Source organism: Emys orbicularis, chromosome 21 (assembly GCF_028017835.1).
Source record: "Emys orbicularis isolate rEmyOrb1 chromosome 21, rEmyOrb1.hap1, whole genome shotgun sequence".
Lineage (NCBI taxonomy): Eukaryota > Metazoa > Chordata > Testudines > Emydidae > Emys > Emys orbicularis.
This window is the reverse complement of record NC_088703.1, coordinates 2,934,349-2,950,218: the sequence shown is the minus strand read 5'-3', so window position 1 is coordinate 2,950,218 and position 15,870 is coordinate 2,934,349. Positions and strand designations below refer to the sequence as shown.

Genomic DNA, 15,870 nt, shown 5'->3' with positions numbered 1-15,870 from the left:
CAGGGGGTTGTCATCACGGCGTGCTATGATGTTTTTGCTGAGGTCATTTGATCCCACCCTAACATCGTCTTGGAAATGGGACGTCGTGGCATGATACGACAGCATCACCTGGGGTCCTGAAGTCACTTGGTCCGGCTGAAATGTGACATCATGCTGCAAAATGACATCATGAGTCCAAGCCCCAGCATCGCTCGGTCCCATCATTGCACCATGAGGCGTCGTCATGAGGTGTGAGACCCTGGGGTTGCAAACCCTTGTGGTGTTCTCATGGTATTTGACCAGGAGTCCTGAATCCCAATCACCACCCTCCTCCAGTCAATAGACAACACTCCTTCCCAGTGGCACAAATAGAACCCAGGTGTCCTGCAGTCTAGAGGTTAAAGGAGGGAACTGGGAGTCTGCATGTGTGGCCTTGGTCAAGTCATTTCACCTGCCTATGCCTCAGTTTCCCCTTCTGTAAACTGTGGGGAGAATACCTACTTCCCAGGTGGGTCATGAGGCTGATTGGGCACAGGTAAAATCACGATCCAAAGGGCATTGCCACCTGGGCTGTATTTAGGATCAATGCAGCCGGCACTGCCCCTGAGAACCCAGCCGTTCCCAGCAGCAGTTCCTGCCAGCAATCAGCCCTCACCGACTTGCTATATTAAGCACTTTGACAGTGCGAGGCAAAGAATGAGCCACCCACATGGCAGCTAATAATAGTCATCGGCTTGTCACTGGCGTTAATTCAGTGTCAGTCTGACAGCCCTGACGAGCGACAGCCCCTGCTTAATCACAGAGCAGGTACTGGGCGGCCTGGGTCCTGGAGGGACTCTGTCTAGCAGAGACAGAGAAGATGGGGCTGTATTTGCATCCAGGCAACCTAGCGCAACAGGGTCCTGGATCACAACTGGGGCGCCTAGAGGGTCCCATAATACAAATAAATAATCAAATGATATAGGTGCCTTATACCACTCTAGTCAAAGTAGTACAACCCCCTGGGGTGAATGCAGTTCTACCAGGATAAAGGTGCTTTACAGCTAACCCTGTACAGGAAGGGAAAGAAGCTATACCGGTATAAGGCACCGGTATAACAAACAGTGTCTACACGAGCGGCTGGATTGGTATAACTATATAGGGTATACACCCCCACACCCCCAACTGCTCTAGTTATGTGGTCATGAAATCTGTGCGGAGATCAGGTTACGGAATTTCAGTAGTTCGGAGTCAGTCTGGTATTTGGTGTGTTTTGATTCCTTTTTACCCTTGAAGGGTCAATCAATCCGTTGTGGATTTCCACGGCACATTCCCACAGCTGCTTTTAGCAAGAAAACCCTACAGCAATAGCTGGCTGATTAATAAAATCCCCAGAGCCCCATCCTAATGCCCCCTGCCTGGGGCACGCTGCCCAGGCATCTCTCCTAGGTATGTGTGGGTCATTGCCAATTCTCTGCCAACCTTTGCGCCTTCGCTGCCAGCCAGATTTCAAAGTCCTGGGGCTTTTGCAGATGAATTTCCTGGGCTCGGTAAGGTCGCTCGGAGAAGCTCAGCAGCAGAGAAATTCCGCCCCCATGTGGAGAACCTATCCATAGCTGGCGTTAGTGCTGGTGAAAGTGCCCTGGAGACTGGAGGTCCTGGGTTTAGCCTTAGGACAGGAGACAGCGGTAGCATCATCCATCACATCTTAGCTAGTGATGGAGCGCGCATCGCAGCCCGGATGGGAACAGCACAGAGGAAGTCATTGGGGTCTATACCGGGGTCACTGCATAAAGGCCTGTGTTCTGTAGATCAGTGGGCCCCCAAACTTTTTCATGCCCTTTTGGGTTCACCTCTGTTAATGTGACCCCCCCCCCCAGTCCCACATGGAGCCCTGCTTCCCCCAATCCCCAGGAAGGAGTTGCCACCGCAGCCCAGGGCAGGCAGGCCACAGGGACATCGGCGGCAGTGGCACAGGCTACCCGTCCCCGTGCCGGAGCTCCCTGCCAGGTTGGAGGGTGGGGAGGGGCCTCATTTCAGCACCGCCAGGCCTTGGACATTGCTCCCAGCAGCAGGGACCAGCTTCTCCCAACCAGCTCTGTGCACCTCTGGCAATTCCCACCACGGCTCCTACCCTACTGGGAACAGAGGCTGGCTCAGAGCATGGAGCCACCCCAGCCCAGGCTTCTGCCGCCTCCCAGCTGCTTCAGAGGAAGGTGCAAGAGACCTTTCCCCATCCAGTGGACAATACTGGAGTCACCTGCAGCCTGGGAAAGTCCCCTCCTGGCCCCAATAGTTAGAGGGCAGCTCACGCCCTGAAGCATGAGGGTTTATAGCTCTGGCAAAACCTAACCAAAAGCTCTAGGAATGCTTTACTAATTCGTCCTGTTCATCAGGGCCCCATACAGAACTGCTAACGAGCTCAAACGACCCCGTGGAAAGGCAAAATTGAAAAGGCAGCTCTTGTACTCAACTCTCTATGTAAACCAGCAGCCCAAAGAGTTTCAGGGGCCTTAGCTAGGAAGGTGCCTCTCTTGTATTACCTAAGCAGAGTGTTCGTAGAATCCTAGAATATCAGGGTTGGAAGGGACCTCAGGAGGTATCTAGTCCAATCCCCTGCTCAAAGCAGGACCAATCCCCAGACAGATTTTTACCCTAGTTCCCTAAATGGCCCCCTCAAGGATTGAACTCACAACCCTGGGTTTAGCAGGCCAATGCTCAAACCACTGAGCTATCCCTCCCCCATCTCTCTACCAAATATGGGCAAACCAAGCCCTGGTATTCTGAAGCCCTTGCAGTAATGAATTTGCTTTTATTCTGCCCAGGTATACATACAGCCCTACAACCCTCCCATCTAATTTATTTGATGTTGGAGCCATTCTGTACTCAGCTGCCTCATTCAGAGATGATGAACCAGAAGGGGCCAGTCTAACCTCTTGCATAACCCAGGCACTCAGACTTCCCTGAATTCATTTCTGTTTGAACTAGAGCCTACCTCGGGATCTTTTTTAAACTGTAGCATTAACTACTAGGCTAACGCCGGTGAGCTGGGTTCTCAGTGCCCGCTCGCTCTTTGAATCCTGATAAACTCTTGGCCTCCAGGAGATAATGTGACAGTGAGTTCCACCGGCTAACGGGTGAAAAAGGCATAGGCACTGAGGTTTTCTTTTCCCCGGGGGTACTGCACCCCCGCTCTGTCCCGAGGCCCTGCCCCCACTCCACCCCTCCTCCGAGGCCCTACCCTCACTCCGCCTCTTCCAGCTCCCAATCTACCCCTCTCCCCCAAAGCCCCGCCCTCACCCCGCCTCTTCCCACCCCCTCCCCGAGACCCCCACCCACTTGCTGCTCTCTGCCCTCCCCCAAGCCCCTCCCCCAGCTAATGGGGGGTGCCGCCAAACAGCTGTGACTGGTGGGTGCTGAGCACCCACTATTTTTTCCCCCATTTTTCCCATGTTCCCTCTTATTCATCTCCAAGGTGAGAAGTCCCAGTCTTTCAGTCTCTCTTAATAGGAGCCAATAGCTTAAAACAGTTAACGCAGGCTAGTGACTTTTACACCGTTATCAAAGCCCAGACAGGAAACTGTGCTCCTTCGTCCTCCAGGTTCTGAGCTGCCTTAGCACGGAGGAGCCCCAGTCACGGAGCCGCCCCAGTCACGGAGCCCATCGCGCTAGGCGCTGTACAAACATAGAACAAAAACACAGCCCCTGCTCCAAAACAACTGACAAGCCACGGACAGGAGAAGAGGTGGGAGCGCAGGGAGACAGTCTTGGTCAGCGAGACGGGCAGTACCTCACGGCCGCCAATGTAAGTGTGAGGAAAGAACGAACTCTCACCACGGCTCTCCGCAAAGGGCAGGAGAAATCTGGCCTAGCATTGGCCCACCCCCGACTGTGGCAACGATCTAGGAGGAACCTGGGAGCCAGCAGGCTCTCTCACCGGCCCATGGAGGAGACAGGCTGCAGCAGCGTCTATCTCACGCCCTTGACGCAGGGCAGTGTGTATCCGTAATCAGAAAACTTAGACGACACCCCCCCCCCCGACACACACACACATACACCCCTCGCAGCCAGCGCATGGACCCAGAGACTCCCGGAAATTCTCCCTGTGCCAGCCACCTATCTGGGAGACACCATAAAACCGGACTGCCTGCCTGCCATCCGTCCCCTCAACTGAGCCCTTGCTGGCCAGGTACTCCTCAGGCCATCACCTGACCTCTACCCCCCCCAGCTTCAGCTAGGAGGCAGCTGGTCAGTCCCAGGTGGGGCTGAGCCCGCCTCCCCTTAAAGGGGCCGGTGACAGAGCCGAAGTCTCCTCTCTGTGACTCAAGGATTTGGAGGGGGCGCCTCCTGATTTACACCGGAGAAGAATCTGGCCCTGAAACAGTCAAGGCACCCAAGGCAAATCAAGCGGCGTCTGAAGGAGATGGGCATCGCACACCTTTTGAGCTTGATTTTGTGTCGTTCATTTCCAGAGCATCAATACAAAAGACCCAGTGCGTAGCTCGAAGCATTAAAGATCGTACAGCGAACCTCAGAGATGTACCAGGGGCCACGCTTGATGGCGAAAGGCAAATCTAGCCCCATCCCTTGCCGCCTTGCAGCTCCGTGTGGGGCTTATTGCATTACAGGGACCAGCAGCAGGGGAGAAGGCCTGGGACTAGCGTCAGCTCATGGAGGAAAGAACAAATAAGGAAAGAAAACCATCAGCTCCCGGCACCCCTTCCCCCACACACAGTCTGAGGGCTAGAAAGATTCAAGAGGCGGAGATGCCTCAGGCAGAATCTGGAGACCATTTTAACTCTATGGGGTTTTTTCGGTAAGAGGCAGAATGGGCCAGTGGATTGAACAAAGGACTGGGAGTCAGGAAGCCTGGGTTCTATTCCTGACATCACAGAGGTGAGGGGTGGACCTAGTGGTTATAACAGGGGGGCTGGGAATCAGGATTCCTGGGTTCTGCTCCTGCCGAGGAGAGTGGGGTGTAGTGGTTAGAGCAGGGGGCTGGGAATCAGGACTCCTGGGTTCTATTCCTGACTCTGAGAGGGGAATGGGATCTAGTGATTAGGGCAGGGACGAATGGAAAGCAAGACACCCTACATCTATGATTTTGGTCAAGGTCCTTCCTTGCTCTGTGCCTCAGTTTCCCCGTCTCTAAACTGGGAATACACGGACACAACCCCACCCGTATAAAGTGCTCTGAGACCCAATACGCTCAGTTGCAACAAAGCGCTTGTTCACCATCATAAAGACCCAGCTGCAGGGGCAGGCGTGTCCTTCCAGTGCCATACATCAGGGCCTGCAAGAGCGGCCTTTGGATTTGATCAGATTCGTTTGTAGCCCCGCAGGGAGCTCTGCCTCCAGCCAGATAACGAGGATTTCAGGGGGTCCTGGGGACGCAGTCGCTCTGCTCAACTCAGGGCTGGGGCCTGCTGCCAGGCTAATGCCAAGCTTTGGGGCCGTGCAACTCCTTGATGAGCCAGATCCCATCCACGACTTTCCCGTCCTGAAAGACAAAACCAGGACTCGGGTTCAGGGGTGGCTCCAGGGGACGTTCCCCTACTGGTCAGAACTCAGACGAGCTTCATGGGGAGCCTCAGAACCCAGGGCGGGTCTATGGTAACGTGTCGGGAATGGGGACGGGAGGGATGGATTGGGACCACAAAGGGGGAAAGTTCACACTTGTGGCAGCGGTGGGATTGCAGTCTATCCCCAGGGGCATGAAGATGTGCCTCATCCCCCCAGATCTCTACAGCTATTTCCCCTCCCACATTCTGGATTTTACCAAACCCTTCCCCCGCACCCCCCCTTGATCTGAAGCACCGATTAAGGATTCAAATGAAGTTGATGATCACGTTTCTAACGAAGGAAACATCCACGTTTAGCAAACCACAGCTACCCGGGTTTGGATTTACTCCTAACGCTGGGAGGGGAGTGGGGTCTAGCACTTAGAGCAGGGAAGGCTGGGAATCAAGACCTGAGGGTTTGAACTCAAGGTGAGGCTGCTCTAGAGAGAGGTGGGGAGAACTCTGGGAGGTTCCAATCCGGATTCCATGGCTCAGGCGTGTTTCCAGTGTGAACCCACCAAAACAGCAGGGATCTGCCCGGCTTCCCGCCCGGCTCCCGCCAGACAGGAGCCAGATTCCCAACAGCCTTCGGCACCTACACCCAGCCCCCCTCCCCGCTCTACTCACTAGACCCCACTCCCCTCCCTGCTTTCCCCCTATAGCCGCTTGGAGCTGGACAAGCCCAAATGTTTCCCGTGCCTTTCTCCAGAGCCGCCCAGCTCCAGACTTTGCCCACCCTAGGCTGGAGGAGAGTTCAGGGCTGCTTTACCCCCAGGGTTTCCCTTCTCTGCTACTGCCTCGTGGTGACACCCTGTGGGTGCCGCTAAGATTCAGGGAGAGGTTGCTATGGCGGGAGCTGTCCAGGTGGTGACGCTGGACAGGGTGTGTACAGACAGCTGGGCACAGGTGGGAGCAATCAGAGGGGGGGGGGGGCCCAGTGGGTAGAGCTGGGGGTGGGGGGGTGGGAATCAGGACTCCTGGGTCCTCTCCCCAGTTGCGGGAGGGGAGTGATGTCTAATGGTTAGAGCAGAGGGGTGCTGGGAGTCAGGGCTTCTGGGTTCTATCCTTGGTTCTGGAAGGGGAGTGGGGTCTAGTGGTTAGAGCAGGGGGGCTGGGCGTTAGGACGCCTGGGTTCTATCCAGGACTCTGGGAGGGGAGTGGGGTCCAGTGGTTAGAGCAGGGGGGGCTGGGAGTCAGGACGCCTGGGTTCTATCCAGGACTCTGGGAGGGGAGTGGGGTCTAGTGGTTAATGTTCAGTGCCCAGATACCCCTGCAATGGGTCCACTGCACAGTGCAACGCACATTGAGCCTGCCCAGGCCGCGATCGGACCGGGCAGGACGGGGTGGGAGTTGGGGGGTCCATCCGCCAGCCGTGCCATACCTGGTCGTCGGACACTTGCTCCAGCCAGATGTGGCTGCGGTTGAGGATTTGCAGGCGCGTGTAGCCGTAGTCCTCGATGCGCAGGGCGCTCCACTCCCGTGGGTTGGGGACGAAGCAGGTCAGCCTCTCCTTACAGCCCTGCGGAGGGGAGGGGGGCAGAGCCCATTGCATCACCATGTGGGGGGGGGCGGACCCAGCTCAACTCCTCCTCCCGCTGCCTCAGCCCCACCTCCACTGCACATCAATCCCTCCACCCCCTACCCTTTCAAGGCAGCGCGGCCTAGCAGATAGAGCATTGGATGGAGACCCCGGTGCCCTTGGGCGAATTGCTGCCTTGCCCGTGCCTCAGTTTCCCTCTTCTCAGCCTGCTCCCAGCTTCACGTCTCCTCCCCCGATCCCTCCATCTTCTCATGGAGCCTCTTACACTCACCGCCCCCTCCCCACTCCTCCATCCATCCCCTGGGCAGCTGGGGTCCAATCCTGCCACACCCCCACGCAGCAGGACTGTCCTAGGACAGGATCAGGCTCCGCTCCTCGTACTCTTGCCCTTAAACTAACCCCCCCAACAGGCCTCTAAATTAAGCCCCAATCCTGGAAGCGCCCACACTGAATTTCAATGGGATCCGAGGGCACTCAGCACCACTTGGGAGGTGTCTGGCGCTTAACAGGATCAGGCCCTTAAACCGCGGGCAGAGACACCCGGCCCCGTGGCGGTCAGCAGTAGGCGTCACCATTGACTCGCAAGGCGAGCAGAGGCTGGCATGGGCGGATGGTGCTGGGTGCGCTACCAGGCTCGGGTCCCAGCTGTCACTTACGGCCGATCCGGTGATGATGTGGACGGGCGCCCGGGGGTTGGTGTAGGGCGATTTGGCACTGCCGTTGTAGACCTGCAGCGGGGGAAGGCAGATGGGGTCGTTTCAGACTCAGATCTCGGACTCAATCCCCTAACCAGGCCGGACAGCGACCCCGGAGAGACCCCCACCCATCCACCCGCCAATCAGGAGTCACCTGGTAGTTGTAGACAGGCCACAGCCTCTCGTAGGAGTGTTCATGGGCCCACAGCTCTAGGTCGACACCTGGTGAAGAGAGGACAGCACCGGCTCAGGACTCTGGCCACTGGATCTTAGACCCATAGCTGGATTGGGGGCCGAGGCGTGCTCTGCCCTGGGGCCCTGTTGCCGGGCGAGCTGGCCCTTTAAGAGATTGGGTGTGGCCCAGGTGAATCGCAGGAGAGCCCGGGCAGGAGATGGGCAAAGAAACACTCATTGCCCCAACACGCCGCTGTCAGAATGTGTGTCTCTACAAGGACATATGGCAGGGATCATATACCAACCGGGGACCCGCTGGGCCTTGTACGGGCAGCGTAGAAAGAATGAGCGAGGTGGGCTGGGAACAGGCGTGGAAAGGAGTTACGCAAGCCAGTACCTAAACCCAGCCGGCCCTAGAGAAAGTAACGTTGGGCCGCCCGCTTTCCTGGGCCTGCGGGGTAAACTGAGCCAGGCCAGACCTCGGAGGGCAATGAAAAAAGTAACCAAAGCCATCCAGCTAAACGAGCGGGTGGGGAGGGGGGCAGGCCGCTTAACCAGCCCGGCTGGGGACGGAGCCTGCGCCCCCAGGAATCCTTCGCGGTGCTGGAAACAGAGACAGTAGATGGTGGGAGATCGAAGCAGAAAAGTCCTTTGGGGCATCCGTCACCCGGGGCCAGAGCTGAGAAAGGTGCCGGGGGGCCGAAGTCCCTGGGGTGTGGGCTCTGTCGCTGCCGTCCGGGAGTGCCCGGGGAGAGGGACTGGGCCGTTGGGGTCTCCCTGCATCAGTACCCAGGCTGGCTCATCCCCACGGCTGCTGGGGGCAGGGCTCTGGGCCAGGGCTGCCGGACACAGAGGCACTCAGGGGGTGACAGAAGCCCGTCCTGGTTGGCGTGAGCCCCCAAAGCGCCTTGGTGTCACCCCTCCCCTCCTCCTGTTGCCCCGGGGCTCCAGCTGACAGCCCCAGCATACGTCCTGCAGGGGGAGCTTCCCAGGTTCCCCCCTAGGGGGCGCCACCGGAGGAGGCTGGAGGAATGGGCAGTGGGTACCGTATTTATAGAACAGGTCCTCCAGGCCGTACAGATGTTGGGGGAGCCCTCGGCGAACCTGAGGGGAAAGACAGTGGGGGGGGATCAGCAGCTGGAGGGGGCCCTGGCGGGTTACCCCACATTCTCTCTCTAAGGCCCTCCAGCGAGGTCCCCCCCACGCCACGTGGAACGGCCTCCCTGGATAAGTCTGCCGGTCCCCACTCGGCTCCCCGCCCGCCTCCCCCTGCCCGCTGGGTGCAAGAGCATCCGCCTCCCTCCTCTGCAGCGCCCCCCCCCGCCCCACTCACGATGCTCTCGTGCTGCGTGCAGTCGTCGAGGTCGTTGTTGGAGCAGTACATGGGCCGGTGCCCCATGGTGATGATCCACGGGTGGCGCCGGCGCCGATCCGGCCGCGTGGCCTCCTGCCGCCAAGGGGGAGAGAGAGAGTCTGTGAGCGAGACAGTCTGGGCGGGCGGGCAGACAGGAGGGCTAGGGGTTGGGGGGGTGGGTCTACCTGTAGGTCTCTCTGTAGCCATTGGTACTGCTCCTGGACGAGGTGGCGGCCATAGTTCAGGTAGAAATACACCTCGGTGGAGAAGGAGATGATGTGGGCAGGGCCGACGTCCCAGCTGGAGGGCAGAGAAGCAGAATCATACGGTGACAAGGGAGGGAGGGCAAAGGATGAGCCCTGTGCTATGCTGGGAGGAAACTGAGGCACGCAATGGGGGAAGCAGCATGCCCCTCAACACACACAGGGAGTTAGTAGCAGCAATAGAACCCGGCTCCCAGTCCTCCCTGCTCCCCTCCCAGGGCTGGGGATAGAACCCAGGAGTCCTGGCTCCCAGCCCCCCTGCTCTAACCACTAGACTCCACTGTCCTCACAGGGCTGGGGATAGAACCCAGGCGTCCCAGCCCCCCGGCCCCCCACTCTAACCAAGCACAGCCAGGCCCAGAGATTCCTGCCCCTGGTGTTCTTATCCCCCTGCACCTCTGCCGGGGTCGGGCGCCTGGGGCTGGAACGCTGCCCCCTGGGGGCCAGGCGGGGTGCTCACCTGTACCACAGGCCCTCCGTGTCACCGGGCATGCTGAATCGGGCACGGTAGTTGGAGAAGTTGCTGGGGGGGGGGGAAAGAACAATTAGGGGCTGCAGTGGGTGTGTGTGAGGGAGGGTGTGGGGGGGTGGATTTAATCCGGCCCCCTCCCAATTCTCAGACTGGCATCTCAAGCATCCGTAATGCACCCCTCACCCTGGCCTCTAGGCTGCCGCTCCTAGTCCCTCTCCGGGAGCAGATGGAGACACCTCCGGCTCCGCCACCTCTTCCCCCACCCCAACCGCAGGCTGAGAGGCTCCCAGGGCAACAAACCCCCCTCCCCCATAATCCCATCAGCCCGTATAGACCCAGAAATCCCCTCTGAGCCCAGGTGCTCTGGCAGTTCCCTGCAGGGGCACGTCTTGCGTGTGTCCGACAGGGGGCGCTGTTCAAGCATGGAGCAAATAAACCCCACCAGAGGTCAGTGGCCAAGGCTGGGAGGGAATCCGCGGGCAGCGTCTGGGGTGGGGAAAGGGGAGAGAGCTGGGGGGTGGCTGAGGTGAGGGAGGAGCAGAGCCAGCCGTCGCGCCCATAGGCACCCCGTGCGAGATCCGCCCACTCACTATTTCTCCTCGTGGTTCCCCGGGCACGTCATATACGGCACCGACGCTGCGACGGGCTCGATCTTGCGCATGAAGGCGTCTCCGACCATGGCGTTACACTACACCCCAGAGAGAGTCGCATCAGCCGAGGCACCTGGGAATGCTGTGCCCTCGGAGCGCATTTACACACCTGGGGGCTGTATGGCCACGTGCATGGAAATGGGTGGGCAGATCCGTGTGCAAATGCAACACGCGTGTGGGTTTGCATACATGGCCACCAGGGCAAGGATGGGGAGTGGGGTGGACGGGCCCAACCCGCCTGCCATTGTTGCTTCAATTCCCATCGTAGGCGACACAGCTCCCTGGCACATCCCAAAGCAGCTCCAATCTCCCATGGGCCTGGGCTCATAATACCGGCCTCCTGGGCAAGTCGCCGTGTACGGGAATCAAACCCACGTGCCAGCCTCTGCCAGCTGGGTTAGCTCCAGGGCTGGAGCAGCTTTGTAAACCTCGCTGAGTCCATGAGACACGCAGGGGAGAGATACCCGACCAGGCCGGGTGGGGACGCACACAGGTGGACGTGCATTCGTGGGGGCCCAGAAACCCTTGGAGCTGAGCACACAGCCCCTTCTCCTGGGGGATCCCTCCCGACGTCGGCCCTGGATCTCCACCGCAGAGACGCCAGCGAGTGGGGCCAGCCCCCCGAACGTGGAGGGGAGCGGGATGGGGCGCAGCCGGAGGAGAAGGGAAGGCGCAGGAGGCAGCGTGGCTACAGAATTTACCTGGTCCATGTCATAGGCAAAATCCCCTGGGAAAGACAAGAGGATCACAGTGAATCGGCTGCTCTGCCCTGGGGGCAGGGGATGGCCTGGGGGAGATTTTACCCAGATTGGGGGTTACCCCCCCATTATTAAGCCAACAGTGCTGGCTTGATGCCCCCCGAATCCTGCCCTAATCTCTGGAGGGGAGAGGGGCGCTCCTTAACTGAGAGGTGAGTCCAGTCCTGGGCTGAGATCCCCAAAGAGGGGGGCAGTTAGTGCCCCTGGCAGTGCTTTGGGGGACGTGGGCCCTGGACACAGACCCAGCGAGTTCATTCCAGGGGGCACCAACGGGTCATGAGATGGGGATGACTGTCGGTCATTCCTGACATGGATGGGATGGGAGCTGGCGCCCCCGAGAGGGAAAAGGCCCCGTGTCCCATTCCCTGCCCCCTGAGCCAGCCAGTCTCCTGCCCTGGGACCAGATCACCAGCGCCCCCTAAAGGGGAAAGGCCACATGTCCCATTCCCCGACCCTTGAGCCAGCCAGTCCCTGCCCTGGGGCCAGATCACCAGCGCCCCCTAGAGGGAAAAGGCCACATGTCCCATTCCCCGACCCTTGAGGCAGCCAGTCTCCTGCCCTGGGGCCGGATCACCAGCGCCCCCTAGAGGGAAAAGGCCCCGTGTCCCATCCCCGCCCCCTGAGCCCGTCCCTTCTCCAGCCCCGATCCCAGGAACCTGGGGGGAGCGCGGCGTGACACCGACCTACGTGCAGGATCGCGTCGTACATGTCCTGCTGCGTGTCGCGCTGGAGCCTGGGCAGGGACTGGGGGTTGATGTTCCCCATGTCACCGAAGACAGCGAGACGCGGGCTCCAGTCGGTGCCATTCTGCAGAGCCCGGAAGCCGTAGAGCCTGCTCCAGCCCAGCGGGCTCCCGCAGCGATAAGCTACAGGGGAAGAGCAGGGAGAGACTCAGACGCCTGTAGGGTGACCAGACAGCAAGTGTGAAAAATCGGGACAGGGTGTGGGGGGTAATAGGAGCCTATATAAGAAAAAGACCCAAAAATTGGGACTATCCCTTTAAAATCAGGACATCTGGTCACCCTAGACCCCGCCGTGTGTGTGTGGGGGGGGGGGGGGGCTGAGTGCTCGGGGTTGGGGTGTATTTGGGCCCAACGCAGATTTGGACCTGGTGATGGTGGATATTGCTGGGTGACACTGGGCTTGTGTGTGTGCCCCACCTCTCAGTGCGTGCGCATGTGGCTGGGCGTGTGCGTGTGTCGGGGCACGTGTGAGTGTGACGAGGCGTCAGGGAGCGTGGCAGGGTGTCTGGGCGCCCCCCCATCAGTGCGTGTCCCCAGGTCTCCCCTTCCCGTGTGCAGCCCATTCTCCAGCCCTGCCCCCGTGTCTCTGTCCCTCATCTGGCGGATGAAGTCTGCAGTGCGCCGGGCCCCCCCCCCCCCCCCCTGCCAGGAGAGGAGCCGCAGCCCGGCCCCCACTCACCGTAGCGCTGCCCGGGGGCCAGGCCCCGCAGGGTGACCCGGTGGATGAACATGCTGCGGCGCAACCACCCGCCGTCCACGAACCGGCTGGCGTGGCCCTTGGCGGAGGTGGTGAAGGCCTCGCCCGGCTCTGGGCCGAACTCCACGATGGAGCCGGCCGGGTCGAAGGTCGTCCAGGTGACGGTCATGGCGGTGGGGTCGCCTGCCAGGGTTAGAACAGCCCGATGAGCGCTCAGAGCCCGAGTCCTCCCCGGGACGCCGGCCCGCTCCCCACACCGGCTCTGTCTAGGTGCTACGAGGGCCAATTCCACACAGAGCCGGTTCCATCCACTCCTACCCTGCTCCAGCTCCATCCTCTTGCTCCGACCCTCCGGTTGGGCCTATGGCCAGGCCCGGAACCAGACCCTGGTTTCCAAGGAGCTGGATTTGCCTGGGAAACTGATTCAACCTTCCCCCATCTCACCAACACCCTGGAACTGAGACAGGGAAGTGTTTGCAGTTTGCAGGAACTGAGGCACAGAGAGGGGAAGGGACTCACTTGAAGTGAGACAAAGTGATCACTGCCTGAGCTGGGACAGAACCCAGGACTCCTGGTTCCCAGCCCCCCTGCTCTAACCACTAGTCCCCACTCACCTCCCAGAGCTGGGATAGAACCCAGGAGTCCTGGCTCCCAGCCCCCTTGCTCTAACCACTAGACCCCACTCCCTTCCCAGAGCTGGGGTAGAACCCAGGAGTCCTGGCTCCCAGCCCCCCCCTGCTCTAACCACTAGACCCCACTCCCCTCCCAGAGCTCGGATAGAACCCAGGAATCCTGGCTCCCAGCCCCCTGCTCTAACCACTAGTCCCCACTCACCTCCCAGAGCTGGGATAGAACCCAGGAATCCTGGCTCCCAGCCCCCCTGCTCTAACCACTAGTCCCCACTCACCTCCCAGAGCTGGGATAGAACCCAGGAGTCCTGGCTCCCAGCCCCCTTGCTCTAACCACTAGACCCCACTCCCTTCCCAGAGCTGGGGTAGAACCCAGGAGTCCTGGCTCCCAGCCCCCCCCTGCTCTAACCACTAGACCCCACTCCCCTCCCAGAGCTCGGATAGAACCCAGGAGTCCTGGCTCCCAGCCCCCTGCTCTAACCACTAGACCCCACTCCCCTCCCAGAGCTCAGATAGAACCCAGGAATCTTGGCTCCCAGCCCTCCCCTGCTCTAACCACTAGCCCCCACTCCCCTCCCAGAGCTGGGATAGATCCCAGGAGTCCTGGCTCCCAGCCCCTGCTCTAACCACTAGACCCCACTCCCCTCCCAGAGCTGGGATAGAACCCAGGAGTCCTGGCTCCCAGCCCCTGCTCTAACCACTAGACCCCGCTCCCCTCCCAGAGCTGGGGACCCCAGGCCCAGTGATATAAACATTAATAACCCCGTGGAGCTGGGCTCCCAGCCTCCCCCCAGGTCCCCCAGCCTGGAGACGGGGCCCCGACAGCCTCACCTGGGTAGGAGAGATGCACTTGCTCGGGCTGGGTGCGGCTGGTGCCCTGGCACAGCACCCAGGGGAGCACCAGGCAGAGCCAGCCGTGCAGCCCCATCCTCGTCCTGCTCTTCCCGGCCGTGTGGGAGAGGGACGGGGAAACGAAAGCCGTGGGGCGCTGGCCTGTGAGCGGGTCAGCTCCTCCTGTTGTCCTGAGTCAGCGCCACACAGCTCTGATTTCCACAGCCTGATACGTCAGCAGTGAGGCCAGGCAGCTCCTGCGGGGCAGAGTTCAAATTCACAGAGTTATGGGGGGGCTGGATCTTGGGGGTCTCCTAGTGGGGAGGCTAGGAGGAGGTCCAGGGGGACCCAGCTCTGGGGCTCCCTGATGGGGTGTAGGAGCGGAGTTATTGGGGAGCTGGCTGCAGGGGACAAACACATCCCTTATGGTGGATCCCTGTATAGACAGCCAACACACGCCACCCCAGAGGCAGCAGCATCTCAGCATCGGGCAAAGGATGCCTGGAAAAACAGCCCCCACGCCCTCACAAAGGGGGGCTGAGGGGATACAGTCTGTTGGGGAGGGATCAGGGTGCCCTGGCAGAAGGGGGATGGGGGTCCCTGTGCCATGGGACAGCAACCAAAATTCTCCCTCCCACCTCAAGCCCCAGGCCAACACCGGCTGCCCCTCCCCTGCCAGTTGCTCCTGGCTCTGCCCCAGGGCACTAGGCAGGTGCCCCTCCGCACCACGCTGACCCACCAGGACAGGCAGCCCAGAGTCCCGCTCCTGGGCGAACCCGAGAGCAGAGGCAGACAAACAGGCACGCCCTGTTATCCAAGCTGCCACCCACACCAGCCGTCCCGCCCCCCAACTCTGCCCGGAACCCCAATTAGGGGCTTGGGCGGTGCCAGATGGGCAACCTTGCAAACAGACGACCTGTGCAACCACGGAGCGAGTAGTGCCAGGGAGATACCACTGCCCCCTACCCACATACTGCCCCCTACCCTAGCATTAAAGCCCCAGCTCCCTTAGCCATGGGGTGATGGGAGAACCTAGCGAGGCCCAAGAAATCAGTCATTGGAGAAGCACCGAGGGATGGATCCGCCTCAGGGATTCCACGCGGGAGGGGACGGGGCACAGGCAGGTGGAGACGCCGGCTTGACCTGACTGGCTGGGTTATCCAGTGGCCGGTGTTGCAACATTAGAGCTGGTCACGAGATGGGGGGGAAATGGGGAAGGAAGATCTAGTGCTTCTTAGGTCAGGGCGCTGTGTTAGAGCGTGGGGGGATGTGAGGCAGGACCCCTGGGTTCTCTCCCCAGCTCTGGAAGGGGAGCGAGATCTAGTGGTTAGAGCAGGAGGAGTGGGCTGGGAATCAGGACTCCTGGGTTCTATTTCTCGCTTTGGGAGCTTTCTACCTTCCTATGGCATTCCCACGCAGGGCAGCAGCCGGACTGCAGACGCCTTGGGGCAGGGCCCAGCTCCGTGCCTCTGCTCTGCAATTTGCTGGGCACCAGTTTCGGTACTGACATGATCAGCTCTTCCCTGGCTGCTCTCAGCCACCCCC

At 60.1% G+C, this 15,870-nt stretch overlaps 1 protein-coding gene across 1 annotated transcript; it reads right to left on the bottom strand.

Annotated features, from left to right (window-relative positions):
- Positions 1–4,943: 4,943 nt before the first annotated feature.
- LOC135893166 (acid phosphatase type 7-like) lies at positions 4,944–14,422 on the bottom strand. The gene is made up of 13 exons (XM_065420959.1): positions 14,326–14,422; positions 12,848–13,048; positions 12,109–12,291; positions 11,369–11,394; positions 10,608–10,705; positions 10,006–10,068; positions 9,468–9,582; positions 9,262–9,375; positions 8,975–9,032; positions 7,909–7,976; positions 7,716–7,787; positions 6,901–7,038; positions 4,944–5,458 (listed from the first exon to the last, which is right to left on the bottom strand). Exons 1-13 carry the CDS (start codon positions 14,420–14,422, stop codon positions 5,393–5,395), a joined length of 1,299 nt encoding a protein of 432 aa, XP_065277031.1. The 3' UTR covers positions 4,944–5,392.
- Between the last annotated feature and the right edge of the window lie 1,448 nt (positions 14,423–15,870).